General features: G+C 34.0%; 2 protein-coding genes across 2 annotated transcripts in view; one reads left to right on the forward strand and one right to left on the reverse strand.

Annotated features, from left to right (window-relative positions):
• Nucleotides 1–2,572, forward strand: part of LOC119667556 (putative mediator of RNA polymerase II transcription subunit 12) — a 17,005-nt gene extending 14,433 nt beyond the window's left edge. The window contains exon 2 of the mRNA XM_038076861.1: nt 334–2,572. Within this exon, the coding sequence (XP_037932789.1) occupies nt 334–2,111 (1,778 nt within the window). The 3' untranslated portion in view covers nt 2,112–2,572. The remainder of the gene's footprint in view (nt 1–333) is intronic.
• Nucleotides 2,573–12,215: 9,643 nt separating this feature from the next.
• LOC119667557 lies at nt 12,216–13,037 on the reverse strand. Its single transcript, XM_038076862.1, has one exon. The coding sequence runs from the start codon at nt 13,035–13,037 to the stop codon at nt 12,216–12,218; it is 822 nt and encodes a 273-aa protein (XP_037932790.1).
• Between the last annotated feature and the right edge of the window lie 3,707 nt (nt 13,038–16,744).

Below are 16,744 nucleotides of genomic sequence, written 5' to 3' on the forward strand. Positions count from 1 at the left end.
CAAATAAAATAGCAGTCAAATTGACTTTGTTAAGGAAACAGATTGACCCTTAACTTTAGCTTTAAAATTTTATAACTTGCTTAAGTATTTTATGTTCATACAGTCATTGCTACCCATGTAGCTTCCTTCCTATTGAACTTCCTGTTTTCCTGAATGGTTTCCTCCTCCCTTTCCTGTGTCTTTACTTTGACTCTGACTCTAATAAAACGTTTTTACCAATTTATTTTGAAGCAAGCATATGTGACCCGATTAAGTCATTGAGCACCAACTGTAGCACATTTGCCTTTAAAAACAAATTCCCTTTATTAAAAATTTTAATAATTTTGCATACAGATGAACCATATCATCAATTTCCAGCTACGGAAATAACAACAAAAACAACTGTAAAAACAACAAAAGAAGTTAACTCGCAGCCAACAGCGAAAACAAAAAGTTCTCAGAAGATAAAACAACAAAAACAACAAAAGCAACGCAAACAATGTAAGAACGAAGACTTTCGCATCTCAACTGAAGAAACCTATAATGATGAAGTGAACTTACCGCCCACACCCAACGACAGCACAGCCAACGGAAATCCGAAGGAAATCGAATTGCAAATATTATGGCTGGAAAAGGTATATGCGATTAATAAGCAACTGCAACGGGAAGAGGAAATTCTGGTGAAGCTACATGCCAAAATACGTAAACATCAGGTGAAGCGTGCATATCAAACCAAAAACGAGGTACTTCAACAAATTGACAAACTCGACACTGAGATCGCACTTCAATGCTGTGACATAAGTAAAGTGGAGGATAATCTGATGACAACGGATGAACAACTTAAACAGAAACTTACTATACTAGAAAAGTTAAATGAAGAATTTGATGCAACCACAACAGCAACAACAACAACAACAACAACAATGAATGCACAACCAATAGGATTTGCTTTGCTCACTGCAGCCAACAAAGTCGGTGAAGACTTAGATGAAATAACTGAAATTAAAGACGCTGTTAGTAGCTGTGATATTAAAGCAAATTGCTCGCCTGTTACGTGCAATGCAAATAGTTTCGAAGCAAACAAACTAACGCAACCACAACAGCGACAGCAGCACCAGCAGCAGCCACAGCAGCAACACAATAATGTTAACAATATAATGGCCAATAAGATAACAACCCCAACAGCAGCAATAACAATAACAACAGCTGCTGGGGTCACAACGCACTACACGCCAACAATTTCTTCGATGGTTGGCTATACGCAAGAAAATAAAGTTTTGCATGACTCTACAACAACAACGCAGGCATTGATGACAACAGCAACAACATATACAGTATCACCACAACTGGCAACAAAAACAGAAGTAACAGAAACGGTGAATGCAGTGGCAACTTTTCAAACGCAAATTCCAAAAGTTAATTTAAACGAAATTTATACACCGGAAGATTTGCAAAATCTACAAAAGCTAATTGCGAAACCAGCAGACACAACAGTAGCAGCACAAACGAGAACTGCTCTACCAATTTTAATGCCAATAGCGGCGACATCAACAGCAACAGTAGCAGCAGCAACATATCTACCACAAGAGCCAACAATAAAAACAGTACAGCAGCACAGTAATTATCCAATTAGTGGCATTAATCATAACGATGGCAGTGTTGGCTGCATCACAGATACTTATTCGACTATGTCCAGTAATGTATTAACGTTACAACAGACCCACACAACTACCGAACAACATTTACCGCAACAACATCAATTGCAACAGCAGCAGCAGCATCAGCATCAGCAGCAACCGCCACCGTTACTCATCGATAAGAACATTTTACCACTGCATGTGAATAATGTTAAAACCGTTAAGAAGCAAATGTTCTGCCCAAAATCTCTTAATTCACCAACGTCAATCGCCATTAGGCACAACAACAATAATAACAGCAACAACAGTAGCAGTCAACAGCAACAGCAACAGCAACAACAACAACAACCTCAACATTACATACAGCAGTCCAGTAGCAACTATGTTAGTGGCATGCTACCATTAAGTACAATGCCAACGCAAGTACAGCAATTAATACCGGCGCCTTTGAATGTAAAAAATATTGACATCACTCGAATGGGTACACTAGTCTAAGTGTTTCATTTGTACTGTACAAATTATATAGACACCACTGCTGGCACTGTACAGCTGTGTTATGTTATAGTTGTCTTGCGGCTCACATGCAAAGTCAAGCGAACAACCGCCTTACTGATTCGAATGTGCGAGTTGCCATAAGACAATATCGTGGCAAGAGTTTAACTGTATCAGTTCATTTGCAGTAAATGGCTTTAAGCAAAATATTAAATGCAAACAACAACAACAAACCAATTTAACATTAATGTACATGAGTGTAAACATAAATATGTATTTGTTAATGCAAGTGTTACTTATGACAGTTAAATGCATTAAATGGTCCAACGCACACACACACACGCGCACACACACACACGCCAACTTACACTTGATAAATGTTAACATAAAAATTACTTAACACAGAAGAAGAGCAAAAACAACAAAAAAATTGAATTTATCTTTGTACCAAATTTCTGTTAATTAACCAAATAAAAAGATTTATAATGTATTAATTTATTTTAAATTATTTGTTATTTATTGCATCTGTTCAATATATGAAATGTAAGTATGTAAATATATATTACGGTTTCAGTGTGGATTTAAAATTAATGACTCGCATTCGCGTCAGATCCTTCATTCGTCCATTTCATTCATTCATTTCAGCATCGAATCCTTCCAGTAAAAACTGTGTGTTGCTTTTACTGTGTATGCGAGACTCGAAAAGCAATTTCACTGCTTTTCACATAAATTTAATTAAATTAATTAAAAAATTTGTTGTGAAATGCTTTAAGTGCACATAGATTACTGCTTACACAAAAACGTAGGCACAAAAAAAAAAAACAAAAAACAACCAAAACTTACGTTGAGTATTATTAAGTAAAATGGCCATTAATTGAACAATTTTTAATTTATTTTGTATGCAAATAAACTGTACAAAGATAAATTAAAGTCGACTCCATACGAAAAACTGAAAAAGGAATTTGTAACTACTTGATTAAAGAATAGTAGTTTGAGGTTACAAATGAAAGAAAAACCCTCAAACTGAAATTAAATCGTAAGAAGTGTTTAAATAATGTAAATACGAGTAATTCAACAGACAGCTGAATGAAATAACTACTGCATAAGTAAGACAAGTAATAAGTTAACTGCAATTATTAAAGAAAGTAAACAATTATGTTAAGGAACTTGAAAATTTCACAAACTCATACCTTAACAGTTAAATAAATGTTACTGTTAACATTAGAGTCCGTAAAACTGTGTATGAACAGTATTTATATTTGTAATAACTTAATATATTAGCATTAACATTCATTCATTGCAGCAAGCATAAATTGAATTTAAAAGTGTTGACATTAGAAAATTTACTTAGAGAAAAAAGTAAGAAGAGATACGTTTCAGGTTTTCGGCTCCATAAATTTTCAGAACAGAATAGGAATTCTCCTGATGAAGGCAAAAGCGAATTTGCCGAAACACGTGTAGAGATACACAAAAAAAAAAACTTTCGAAATAAAAGTTTATATATTTAAAAAACAAAAATAACCGCATTTAGAATAAAGTAAATTTTTCATAGTATGTATGATACTTTTACGTTTTATTCTGCATTAGAAGAATACGAATACAAGCCTCAAAAAGCTGCTATAGTCAAAACAACCTGTTTATTCTGACGTAAGCCTATCTGCAAGTGCTTCAGTCCCATACAGCTAGTGTAGCTAGTATTTACTTACTAATATGGCTATAACAACACATTACCGGGTTAATATAATTGATTATTATAATCATATAATAAAGTGTCGTATGAATAATACACAAAACCTATTGTTATCGCGTTTACGATTAGTAAATCTGGATTCAAACTGGATTTACTCTTGGTCTGTTAAATCCTGTTGCATAATCGAACATTTTTAAAGTAATCTAACATTTTTGTAGTAGTATAAGTAGACATTTATGTATATATTTCATAAGTACATACATATACCGAATCTTATCATACCTTTTTTGCCAAGTCATATAAAACAACTGTTAATTTGAGGGTAACCTTGCTGCTTTAGTATTGTATCTAGAGTGTTATAAGATATTCTCCAGTGTTATATATTTCGTTCGAAATTCACCAACGGCATTCGTTCAATTTTTTTGTATAAAACACATATACACATAAAGCATGTGAAAATCTATTATTCAATTATAATTCTCAATTACTTTAACTTACATTGGCCGTAAAAGAGCAATCACACCAATCATAAAATACTGCTTGCTAGCGGGTAGCTTAATGCTATGCTATTGTAATGTGAAATGTGTAATTATTGATTTTTTATTTCTTCATTTTCGGCTATATTCAAACAGGTCGGCTGGTTTTTATCATATTAAATAATCTTTGACGACGCGGTGATGAATTTGTAACAATAAAATATCAGATCGCAGATCTAGGGTGGTATCTTCGTCTAACTTAATTAGGAATAAATATATTAACTTTAAGGATATTGTTTTAAATACCATATAAAATTCATGTGTTATATATGAGAATCCGCAGGACGATAGTTGTGTTATTTATTTTTTATCTTACACATACGACATAAAAACTACTAAAAATACCATTATTTGAAATACTTTCTTACCACAGCCATTCTGACAATTGCTACTACTACAAAATGTATCTACCTCAAAGCAGCCTCGGTGGCTTAGTAGGTAGGATAAATGTGCTTATAACTCAACCGGTAAAATATGTCTACCTCCAAACTCCAAAGAGGACTACAAAAAATTACTTTTTGTTTAAAAGAAAATGGTCAATTAAATCCAACTAAACAAGGTTGGCACCGATAATAATTGTCAAGCAAACCTTCACAAAAAACTTGCCAATGCTTTAAAATTAAGTAAGTCAGTGTACTATAATGTAAGGCATTGAAATAGACCTGCAGTTTGATAGAAAATAAAAGTGAAAAATATATAAATTTTTAAAATCGAACGTAGTAGGCATCAAAACTCTAAAATCTGCGCTAGTTAATCAACTGATAATTGCAAATAACAATCTACAGTAAATTGTTACTGTGTTCAGTTGTTTTAGAACTCGTCTGTATATACGGAATTAAAATGTAGGGTATTGCAGGAATATCTAATATTGAAATCTTACAAAGATCCTAGTCAGAAACCTTAAGCATGATTGTATCCACTTCATATGTGATATGTCAAATGTCACAAACAACCAAATTCATTGAGATCTCAAAGTTACTACAATTAAACAAAGAATTAAGAAATGCAGTGAATCGTCTAATCAAAGGCTGTTAAACCATTCTATCCCTGTTATGGTGCAACTGATATCCCACACACTTACCTTAACATAGCTTAAGAGAAAGTCAACAACAGGTCTTTTCTGTTGATGATATTTAAGTTGATGATGACTGAACAATTTGTAAACGTATATGCAATTCAGATAAATTAAAATTATTGTTTATTGTATATATTCAAATTAATAAATTGTTTGGTTATAAAACAAAAATACATTTAAAATAATTTTTTATTAAATATCTTTAATTTTGTGTTGTATTGTGGAATTAATTTCAGTTATTGTTATGAATAAAAATTAATAAACACAATTTATATTATTTCACACTAATTTTTATTCCTTTTCAATATTTCGACATTAAGCTGAAGTCGCCTTCAGGAAATTGACAATAGCACAATACAACACAATATTGATAATTGTGGTTATAAAATAAATAATATTTATATTATTATAATACACTTCATGGTTTTTACAATAATTCTTAAAGTGCATATAAAATGCGTACTTATTTAATATTTACAATAAATGAAATAATTAAGTTAAAAAGCCATGAAATGTGATGCTTTCAACAGATTAAGTATGCAGCAAATGACTTCGCTAATTAATGAACAAAGTACATAATGTTATATACTCAACACCAATTCCATACAAGGATGCCGTTATTAGTATTAATTATACAATATAGGTAGAGTAGCCTTTTTCATAATTATAAATATATAAATTATTATTTACATAAGTAGCTGCGTTCAAAGTTCTGCTTAATTACATAAAACGCTTCAGTGGCTTAATGGCATATCCGCATATCCGTGTATCCGCATATCATAAGTGATTGTTTCGTTACTCGTTATGTATGCACAAAGTTGTATTTATGAAATACGATGTTACACATACGCACTGTTGTCCGTGTAATTGAGCCCACATGATTGATGTACTTGTAATTAGCGGTAAATAAAAATATGATTTAAATTTATTAATCAATTTAGTAAGTGAATTGAGTAATATTTAAGCAAATACTTATACTTATGGGTTTAATTATAAAACAAATCTTAATGAAAGGTAAATTCAAGTAAATTTTTGATTTATATGTGCACAGTTGCACATTCCATTATTATATATGTGTAATACATATGAGAAAATCTAATTAAATTTCTTACTTTTAAATGCAACAAATCTAATTGAATTATGATTCATACATAATTCATTTGAAATCCTTTTTGGGATTTAGTAATGTGAGCACAAAATTTGCTGCCACTTACGAACAAAATATTCGATATTTGGGTGGTTATGATTTATTCAAGTAAATTTCAGAGAGTTTTTTATTCACTCCAATAAGGATTCAATGTCTGAATTATGTTTTACAATATAATTTGAATTGCAACCCAAGTTTGGCTGCTCAGTCATTACGAATAAATTCAATTCGATCTGTAAACTTTTGTTACTGCCGCAGCTGCTTACACACTTGCACTTGGAGTAATTCTTAAGATGATGGATGCCTAGTAATGCATGCAGTCGAATAAAAAAATAATTTTGGACAATATAATCGGTTTATAGTTTGCATTATTTCCCCATCTATCAAAATCGCCAGATGTGATAAATTTGTTGGTATTAACACATATTGAATAGCTGCAATGAAATTGATTTTACGTATTTACGAGAAATTTGAATAAATTCTGAATGCAGCTGTTCCTAAGCTTAGCTCCATTTACATTTGGCACTGAAATGGTGAAGCGGAAACTTTACGCTGCATTATTTATTAAGCAAGCAAACGAAAAATTAGTTTTCTACAAATTGATTGTGCATTAAAACTGAGTTGGATGTGTAAATTTGTTGCATAAATAATCCAATTTTAATTAATCAATGAATAAATAATTTTTATTGTAATTAATTTCATTGCCTTAATTAAAATAATATTATTTATTGATAACAAAGAGTTAGAATTTTTTAATCAAATTTATTTATGAACTATCCATGCCATCATAATAAACTTGTTTCAATGTTCTGCACAATAGATTTTCCATTGATAATAATGAATAAAAAAACTTCCATCATATCAAATAAAATATCAACTACAAAAAAAAAAGATTTATTTTTTCAACTTAACTTTATACCAGAAATTGTGTGAAATTAATTGAAGTGCACAATTTGCTGCAATTCAACAAAATCATAAATCTCAAAAGCATTTCACTTCGTATTTTATCTCATAATAAAATCATCAAACAATAAAACAATAATAATTCCCTATCGAAGTGCATCCTCTTAATAATTTCTCAGATATCATTTGGTAGCACATCTTAGAGTGATGTCAGATATTACCGATTTATGATTTAAAATTTTAAACAATAAATTGAATGAATGACATTAAATATTTAAAATTTATATACTTTAGAAATTTTAAACAATTTTTGACTTTAATTACTTCTTATAAACTTAAACTTAATATTAATATACGAAAAAAAATCAAAAAAAAAAATTCAAAAATAATTTCCATAATAGGAATTGATATCCTTATTAGTTACTGCAAAAAGAGATAAAATTATTTCTAACATTCCAATAATACTTATTATTTTTTCTAAACCATATATATAATAACATATCCAATTAATATCTATAAGAATAAATTCTTGTTTTTTATAATTATGTGTAACAATTATTGTGCACAATATAGATACATAAAATACAATATAATATAGTTATATAATTAATTAAATTAATTTAGACAAACGTTATCAATAATTTCTATCATAATAACGCTGCAGCACTTTATCAAAAACAATTCATTCAAAAAAAATTAGTTATAAATCTTTTTTAAGGTCATATAATCCATAAAAATTCATATATAGCGTTCTTTTGTGCATACAGTTCTAATATATATATCCGAGAAATGGCCTATTAAATCACATCAAATAAAACGACTTTAACATATAAAAGATGAATTTGCAATACTCAAACAAGTTGAGTAGGGAAATTGTCTCTGGCCAATCATATACTGCAAAGCCAATTGCGGATGTCAACAAAAAACACTTGAAGAGACTAGCTAAACCGTGATTCTCCAGTAAATCCAACTACAAGTGATCACATTGTACCAAGCTCTTCTTCCCGGAATACTCTGGGAAGAAAACGCAAATACCTAGTTAATCGGGTTTTAAAACAATTATTAGGCACTGCTTACTAAACAAACAAAACGTACGATTAAAACGATTCTTCCATTCTTATATATTATGTGTTTGGAAATCTTCCTGCTCTAATACAATATACAATAGGTACACGAATTGAAGTGGTTAAATATTAATCTAGAAAATATTTAAATTTTCTGGGAACAATAGAATAGTAAGACACAATAAATAGTTTAATATTGATCGTGAACGAGGCAGTATAAATATAATAATAAGAATAATTCAAACCATATTTAGCTCAGTACTACTAAATGATGGATCTTATTTAATCTTTAGCTAGGGTCTAATAACCTTGCTAATAAATTAAACTCTCAAAATTTATGATGTTAATAATTTTTTAATCAAACTTTTTTACACGAGAGAAAAATGGAAACGTTTTCCACAATCTCAAACAGAAACTTGAAAATATTTAAAATTGAATTTTCCTTTTTAAATTCAATAAAAGCATAGCCTACTGGGTCGCCACAGTACCCCCCTCCTAGCGACGGAGTACGGGCGACGACGCGCTACACATGAAGAGAAGTTACTCGCGGTAGTCACACAACTTCGCTGGGAAATGCACTGCTCGGCCAGAACGCGAAACCTTTGAAGAAACGGCCGACGGTTTAAGAACCTTCTTCTCGGATGCTTGTTTCCGCTCATGATTGACTAAAGGAAGTGGCTAAAACTGCTTACCGGTAAGTTCATCGTTAGTCAAATAAGCTGGTTTTAATCTGTCTAACGAGACGGTGCACCTGCTCCCTCTTCTGTTAATTACGAAATATTTTTCATCTCGTTGAAGAACTTGAAACGGACCTTCATACGGCTGTTCCAATGGAGCTCTCACCCGATCGACACGCACGAACACAAACTTGCTGGTTAGGAGGTCATTCGGAACATAGACTGGGTGATGCCCGTGTCTGCTGCCGTTGATTGTCTTCAGTTGAGCCAATGCATTACGAAGTGATGAAACGAAATCGGTTTCACCTGGCTTTTGGCATTTCTGTGACAACAGCTGTCCTGGAACACGTAACGGGTTTCCGTACAACATTTCAGCGGAACTGACGCCTAGATCTTCCTTTGGAGAAGTCCGTAACCCCAGCAGAATCAATGGGAGTGTGCGCGTCCAGTCATTAGAATTATGGCATCGCAAAGCAGCCTTCAACGTCCTATGCATACGTTCAACCATCCCATTCGCTTGGGAGTGATATGCTGTGGTGTGAATATGCTTGATACCCAATAGTCTGGACAACTCTCGGAAGATCGTTGATTCAAACTGACGTCCTAAATCAGTCGTGATAATATGAGGAACACCATACTGTGCTACCCATCCTCCGATAAACGCGCCGGCAATGACTTCGGTCGTCATGTCTGAAACAGGAATCACCACGGGCCATCGTGAAAAACGATCGATGCACGTCACACAGTATCTTTTACCCTGCGACAGTGGTAGTGGTCCGATGATGTCCATATGCACATGTTGGAAACGCTCGTCAACACCTGCGAAACAGCCTATAGGTGACTTGGTGTGCCGATTAACTTTAGACAATTGACATGCGATACAATTCTTAACAAACTCAGCTGCATCCTTTGCTAAACCTGGCCAGACAAAACCTGCTTGGATCAGTCTGCGTGTCGCTCTTACGCCTGGGTGCGCTAAGCTGTGTAGTTTTGTCATCACTAACTTACGACAACTGGCTGGAACAAACGGTCGCATAACACCTTTAGAAATGTCGCAAAAAACCTCAGTATTACTGATAGGTAACTTGTACGCCACGAGCTTCAAAGATGTATCGGCTTGATGATCCAGTAACGCGCGCAACTCGTCATCTGATCCTTGCGCTTTAGCAATCACGTCTACTTCCGCTGCCTCAAATTCAATTTGAGCAATACGCGAAAGTGTATCGGCCACGCAATTATCTGCACCAGCTATATGACGGATGTCAGTGGAGAATTGGCTTATGAATTCCAACTGCCTAACGCGCCGTGGCGAAGTCTTCTCGCTATTCTGCTTGAACGCAAACGTGAGTGGTTTATGATCAGTCAGAATGATGAAATCGCGCCCCTCGAGTGCGTACTTGAAGTGCTGGATAGCTTGAACGATGGCAGTAAGCTCTCTGTCATACGCGCTGTATTTTAATTGCGCCGTATTCAACGCCTTCGAATAAAATGCCAAAGGTTGCGACTTGCCTTCTACAATCTGCTGCAAAACAGCACCGACTGCTGTATCGGACGCATCAGTGATCAACGTTAGCTGAGCATCCGACGCCATGAAGTTGAGAATTGTAGCATTAGCTAAATCTACCTTGCAAGTCTCGAATGCGGAAATGTCTTCTGGCTTCCAGACAATCTTGCTATTGTCGTTTTTTCGGTTTCCAGGAGTGAGATTGAACAGACAACGCTGACTGCTGACGGCATTGCGTAGAAACGGTCGATAAAAGTTAATCATCCCCAAAAAGCGCCGTAACTCCTTCACCGTTGTTGGAAGTGGAAAATCACGTATTGCTGCTACTTTGCTTTCGGGAGGCTTGAAACCGTGTGCGCTGATGGAATGGCCTAAGAATTCGATCTCACTACACCCGAATTCACACTTGGCAAAATTCACTGTCAAACCAGCTTGACGAAGACGCTCAAAAACGGTTCGGAGATGAACTCGATGTTCTGCGACGTCTTTTGAAGCAATCAATATGTCATCGATGTAAGCGAAAACGAAATCTAAACCAGCCAAGGTTGCATTAATAAACCGTTGAAATGTCTGGGCTGCGTTACGTAAACCAAATGTCATGCAACGGAACTCGAATAACCCAAAAGGAGTAGTAATCGCTGTTTTCGGTATATCGCATTCTGCCATTGGAATCTGGTGATATGCCTTCTGTAAATCAACCTTAGAAAATAAGTTCTTTCCATGAAGGATGGTTGTTACATCGTGCAGGAAAGGGATCGGGTACCGGTCCGGCTTCGTTTTCGCATTCAACATACGATAGTCACCACATGGTCGCCACGAGCCATCACTCTTCTTAACCATATGCAATGGGCTCGCCCAAGGACTCTTTGACGGCTGACAAATGCCTTTTCGCAACAAAAATTCAAACTCCTTCTTTGCTTCCTCCAATTTTGTTCCAGACAAACGTCGTGGACGGGCAAAAACTGGAGCACCAGTGGTCTCGATGAAATGTTCAACTTGCGTGTCGCACGTGCGGGAGTTATCACGCAATGTGGCTAGATCACGGTATTCATTCAGCAAAGAACTGTAGTCACCTGCACTAATGTTGGCTCGGATGCCGTTCACCTGCCCAACTGCTGCCGCGCCTCTCGCTGCTACAAACGTCTTGCTGTCTACTAGCTGCTTCCGTTTCATGTCAACCAGTAAATCATAATGCCTCAAGAAATCTGCGCCGACTATGGGAAAATTTACATCCGCCACCACAAACGTCCATGGGAAATCGCGCCTTAAACCAAGGGATAACGACAAACGTTTGGTGCCGTATGCGCGTATCGGCGTGCCATTAGCAGCAAATAAGCTGGGTAAAGATAAAGCAACTGACTTACCTCGTTTGGTACCGAATTTTTTTGGTAGTACAGACAGATCCGCTCCGGTGTCAATAAGAAAAACGGTTGACGTCGCCGGATCTTGTACTGTCAGTCGAGCTATAATTGCGTTGCTCTCCAATCGGCTCGACGTCGATTGCGGCATGCTTAGTTTTTTGACTTTGAATTAGATATAAACGTGCATGGCTGACGGCCTCTGCGTGCTTGCTCTCCAAACCTACTGTGAAACCAGCACCAACCAGAGTGGTTTGAGGACTGCGATAGCGTTCGACTCTTTCTGTGTGAGGATTGTCGCATTCTCGACGGCTGGCGTCCACCAAAATCCAATCTGCTCAATCGCTGCTCAATTTGATCCAAACGCTGGCACAACCTGGCTGTCTCGTTCGAATCGTTACTTACACGAGATGACACTGCAGCTAATTGATGGTAATCGCCCGCTTCACAAATCCTATCGGCCAGTTTAGCTAATTCTACCAGGTCAACATTTGATGTCTGCAAAATGGCACGTACCTGCGGAGGCAGACGCTGGAGCCAAAGTGACTTCAGGAATTCGCTAATGACTTTATCCTTCGCTAGCGCTGTCAGCTCATTTAATAACTGCGATGGTCGACGATCTCCTAATTCGACCTCAGAAAGGAGCCTCTGAATCTTGCGTTGTTCACTTTCACCAAACCGCTCTAAAATCTGGTTCTTAAAATTACTGTATTTACCAGTTGCCGGAGGATGTAAAACGGCATCGGCTACATCAGCAACAACGCTGGACTCGATCGCTGCAACGACAGTGTTGAATTTCGTAGCGTCATTAGTTATATCGGCGACTGCAAACTGCGCCTCAATTTGCGCGAACCAAATTTCTGGTCTTTCGTGCCAAAATGGCGGTACCTTGACGGACACACGATTCAGATTACCTTCTCGTGATTCGTTCTCTCGTTGCACCGCTGCGGCTTCGTTGCTCGTTGGCAAAGACATGCTGTTTGTAAGTGTTGCTCGCAATAATATATTTCAATTAATTTTGAAAAACGTAACCGTTCGTTCAGATCACGTCGGGGTCACCAATTTAGCTAGGGTCTAATAACCTTGCTAATAAATTAAACTCTCAAAATTTATGATGTTAATAATCTTTTAATCAAACTTTTTTACACGAGAGAAAAATGGAAACGTTTTCCACAATCTCAAACAGAAACTTGAAAATATTTAAAATTGAATTTTCCTTTTTAAATTCAATAAAAGCATAGCCTACTGGGTCGCCACAAATCTAATATTACAAGTCAAAATGCTGTAAAATACACTAAATCTTACCGTTAAATATGATGGGTGCATTTTTAAATGACGCAACTCAAGCAGGTTAAGATATATAGATAGAACATATAATTTAGAAAAAATGGAGCTACGTAGTTGTATAGACGTCGAAGCAGATTAGAATAAAAAAGAATACATCCTTTTCTTGTAGAAGCATTTTGGTTCAATATACTTATTCTTTAAAGCTGTTTCCTTGAAACAATTCTTTTAAGCTGTATTTGTAAACAGACGATAGACGTGCTGGAGATCTGGAAAATATGGTGAATGAGAAAATATTTTCGTGTGTATTTCCAAAAACTTGAGAATCGGATTTTGACAAGCCAATGCCCAGTGTTAGTGAGTTTTTTTCTTTATCATAATATAATATTATCTGATATTGGTTATTCTTTTTTTTTGTGGTAATACATATAGAAGAACAAAATATGTGAGCAATTCAAACCAAAGAGTTCATATCCATATCAACTGACACTTATATTTCGAATAGTGTTGTTTTTGTCGTTACTGCCTATTCGACGGACTATCCATTTGATTTCGGAATATAATGTTGGATCAATATTTATCCATTATAACACACCACGCAAAAAATTCTGAAACAAACTTATTTTTAATCTATTAGAAATCAATTTAGTAACCATTTCAAGCATACCTTTTGCAATGTGCTGTAAAAAATAATATTTGTACTTATTTCAATATAAGTCCTATAAAATTGTAAAGTCAGTTATTACCTGACTTGTAAAATAAAAAAATTACAACAATTGTTTTGATAACACTATTAATTTCCTTGAAAAATTAAAACACATATAAATTAAGGTAGCCTTTTTTCGAGGTGTGATTTATAAGTTGGCTACACTGTTTTTATTGGAAACTATGTCAGACTTAAGCAGGACTATGGATCTACAATTATGAAGATGAATAGACTTTGGTGTACTATATATACTAGCACAGCCATTGACCCATATTGTTAATGATATCGGTTGGAACGATGTTACGATCAATAGAAAGGACTATAGGTCTACGATTATACTCTTGCTATCCTCAATTAAATATATAATAGTTTTATGTTAACAGAATAAAGAGTACAAAAATATATCACAATTTTCCGTATTGATCTTGCGAATTCACTTCTATGAACGTATGAAATGAGCTTGCTAAATTATTTAGTTTTCATGGAAATATGTGAAGTGGGTGGTCTACGTCATTAAACCGAGGGTATTGTATTACTAGGAAATGAGCATTTGCAAAGTTATTGCTGATATGTGGACTCAGCTGGTAAAAGAAGTAGATTTTCTGATTGCGTTTCAATCAAATCATTATTTTCCAAATTATTGCTGATATGTGAACTCAGCTGGTCGAAAAGTAGACTTATTGATTACGTTTCATTCAAATCAATATTTGCGAAGTCGGAAAAGTGGATTGATAAATTCTGATTGCGTTTCATTCGCACCAGCATATATACCACAAAATGTTAAATTCAAATATTAATTTCATACCATTAATACATTTTCCAATAAAGCATTTTTTGGACATAACTACGAACTCCATGCGTTTTGTTTCACTTAAAAAAACCTCGAGGAACAAACTGCTTTTTTTCAAACAGTACTCGTTTTTTCTTCCTTTAAAAATTTGTGACTTTTCTTTTGTTATTCTTGCTAAAGAAGAGACAAAGGTGACAAGAATTGAAGTGTGTGTTTAAGAACCGGAATCTAAACTCAAATAAGATTTATAAGTTGTGCGTTTAATATATTCTGACATACTTTTGAGCTTCAGATCTTGTTAGGCTTTTTCTTTTTTATAGTTAAACTCTATAAGTCTATTAAACTGTGATAAAATAACAAATACTTACTTCAAAATATTGTTTATTTGTGTTAATTTTTTATTAAAATGGTTGTTTAACAAATTTAAGATTTACTTGGGCTTATGAAGAGTTATAAATATTGTAGTTACTGAATTTCCATTACGTTTTGTTTAATGACATGCGGGCTATTTTTGTCAAATAAACTTATTTTTTGCATCCATAAATAACTAAATGCTGCTGTTTGCTCAATGCAAATTAAGTAAGCTTTTAAAAAACTCATAAATTAAACGAAAACTCATAGCGCTGAAAGCAGATATTTGTTGAATTAATAATATTTTTCATTTATTCAATGTGTAGACGCCATTACATTTGACATTTTTCTTTATTACATTACATCACTAGAGTACAGTAATAATAAACATAATATTTAGTTTAACAATAATACCATTAGTAGCCATTAGCAGCCATTATCGGTTTTATACACATTACATTACATTACATTTCAATGTAAATACATGCCATTTCACATATAACATATTTGAGCTTAATTTTTAAATACTCCAATACTCCAATACTCCTGCACTACCAACTCCGCCAACTCCTTTAACCATTCTGTTTTTGTTCCAATCGAATCCATAATAATCCACTTATGTTATTATTTTTAACCTTTAACACCATTTTAATATTTTATATTTAACTAGATACTTTTACTAAAAATTATTATAAAGTTTAATTCGATTTACATGACTAAATAGTTAGTTTTGAGTTACTTAATTATTTCTGTTGATACTCGTATATATTTTTTGTATTTTAGCATTTTTGTGGTTGTATCTGTATTTGTGTATTTGTATACATATCCTATGTAAATAAGTATAGCACGGTTATTTGAAATAACCCTGCCTACTGCACACCTTAAATCTTGTAAAACTTATGATAAACTATGTAAAATTGTTACTGTGTAAAAAGGAATTTTAATAATAATTATATTTATTTTTTGTATTATGAAATTTCACACTGTTTTATAAATATTTTAATTCCATTTTATGTTAACAAAAATGTTTAATAATAAACATTTATTTTAATATTAATTTTAATTTTAATTTATTATAAAATAACTAAAGTTAACTATTCTGTTGACTAAAATTTCAACTAATTTAATGAGCTAACTTTTACCTATTAACAAATGCAGGCAAGTATAAAAATAAAGTTAATAATAATATTAAATTAATTGCTAACGTGTGAAAGAAAGTTGCAGAAATTTGAGCAGCGCCGCCATGGTGCAGTTCGGCGAAACTTTCACCTGTTGAGACAAAAAAAAAGATAAAGATACAAAAAAATATCGTTAGTAAGAATCTAGTATAAAGGCAAAGCAAGTCAGTAAAAACACAAGGCAATACACGTAATAAAAACTGATGAGCAAACTACGTGTAAAAGAAAACTGATGACGGCACACGGTTAAGTGGTTGGGAAAATTGAACTAAACTTAATTAATTGAGGCAAAAAGATTCAATTTCAAAAAGAAATTGTGTCCTTTTTCCAGCGAGTTTGTTATTGCCTCTGTGCTGTGTGTGAAGGGATCAAA

This window comes from Teleopsis dalmanni, chromosome 1 (genome assembly GCF_002237135.1).
Source record: "Teleopsis dalmanni isolate 2A chromosome 1, ASM223713v2, whole genome shotgun sequence".
Lineage (NCBI taxonomy): Eukaryota > Metazoa > Arthropoda > Insecta > Diptera > Diopsidae > Teleopsis > Teleopsis dalmanni.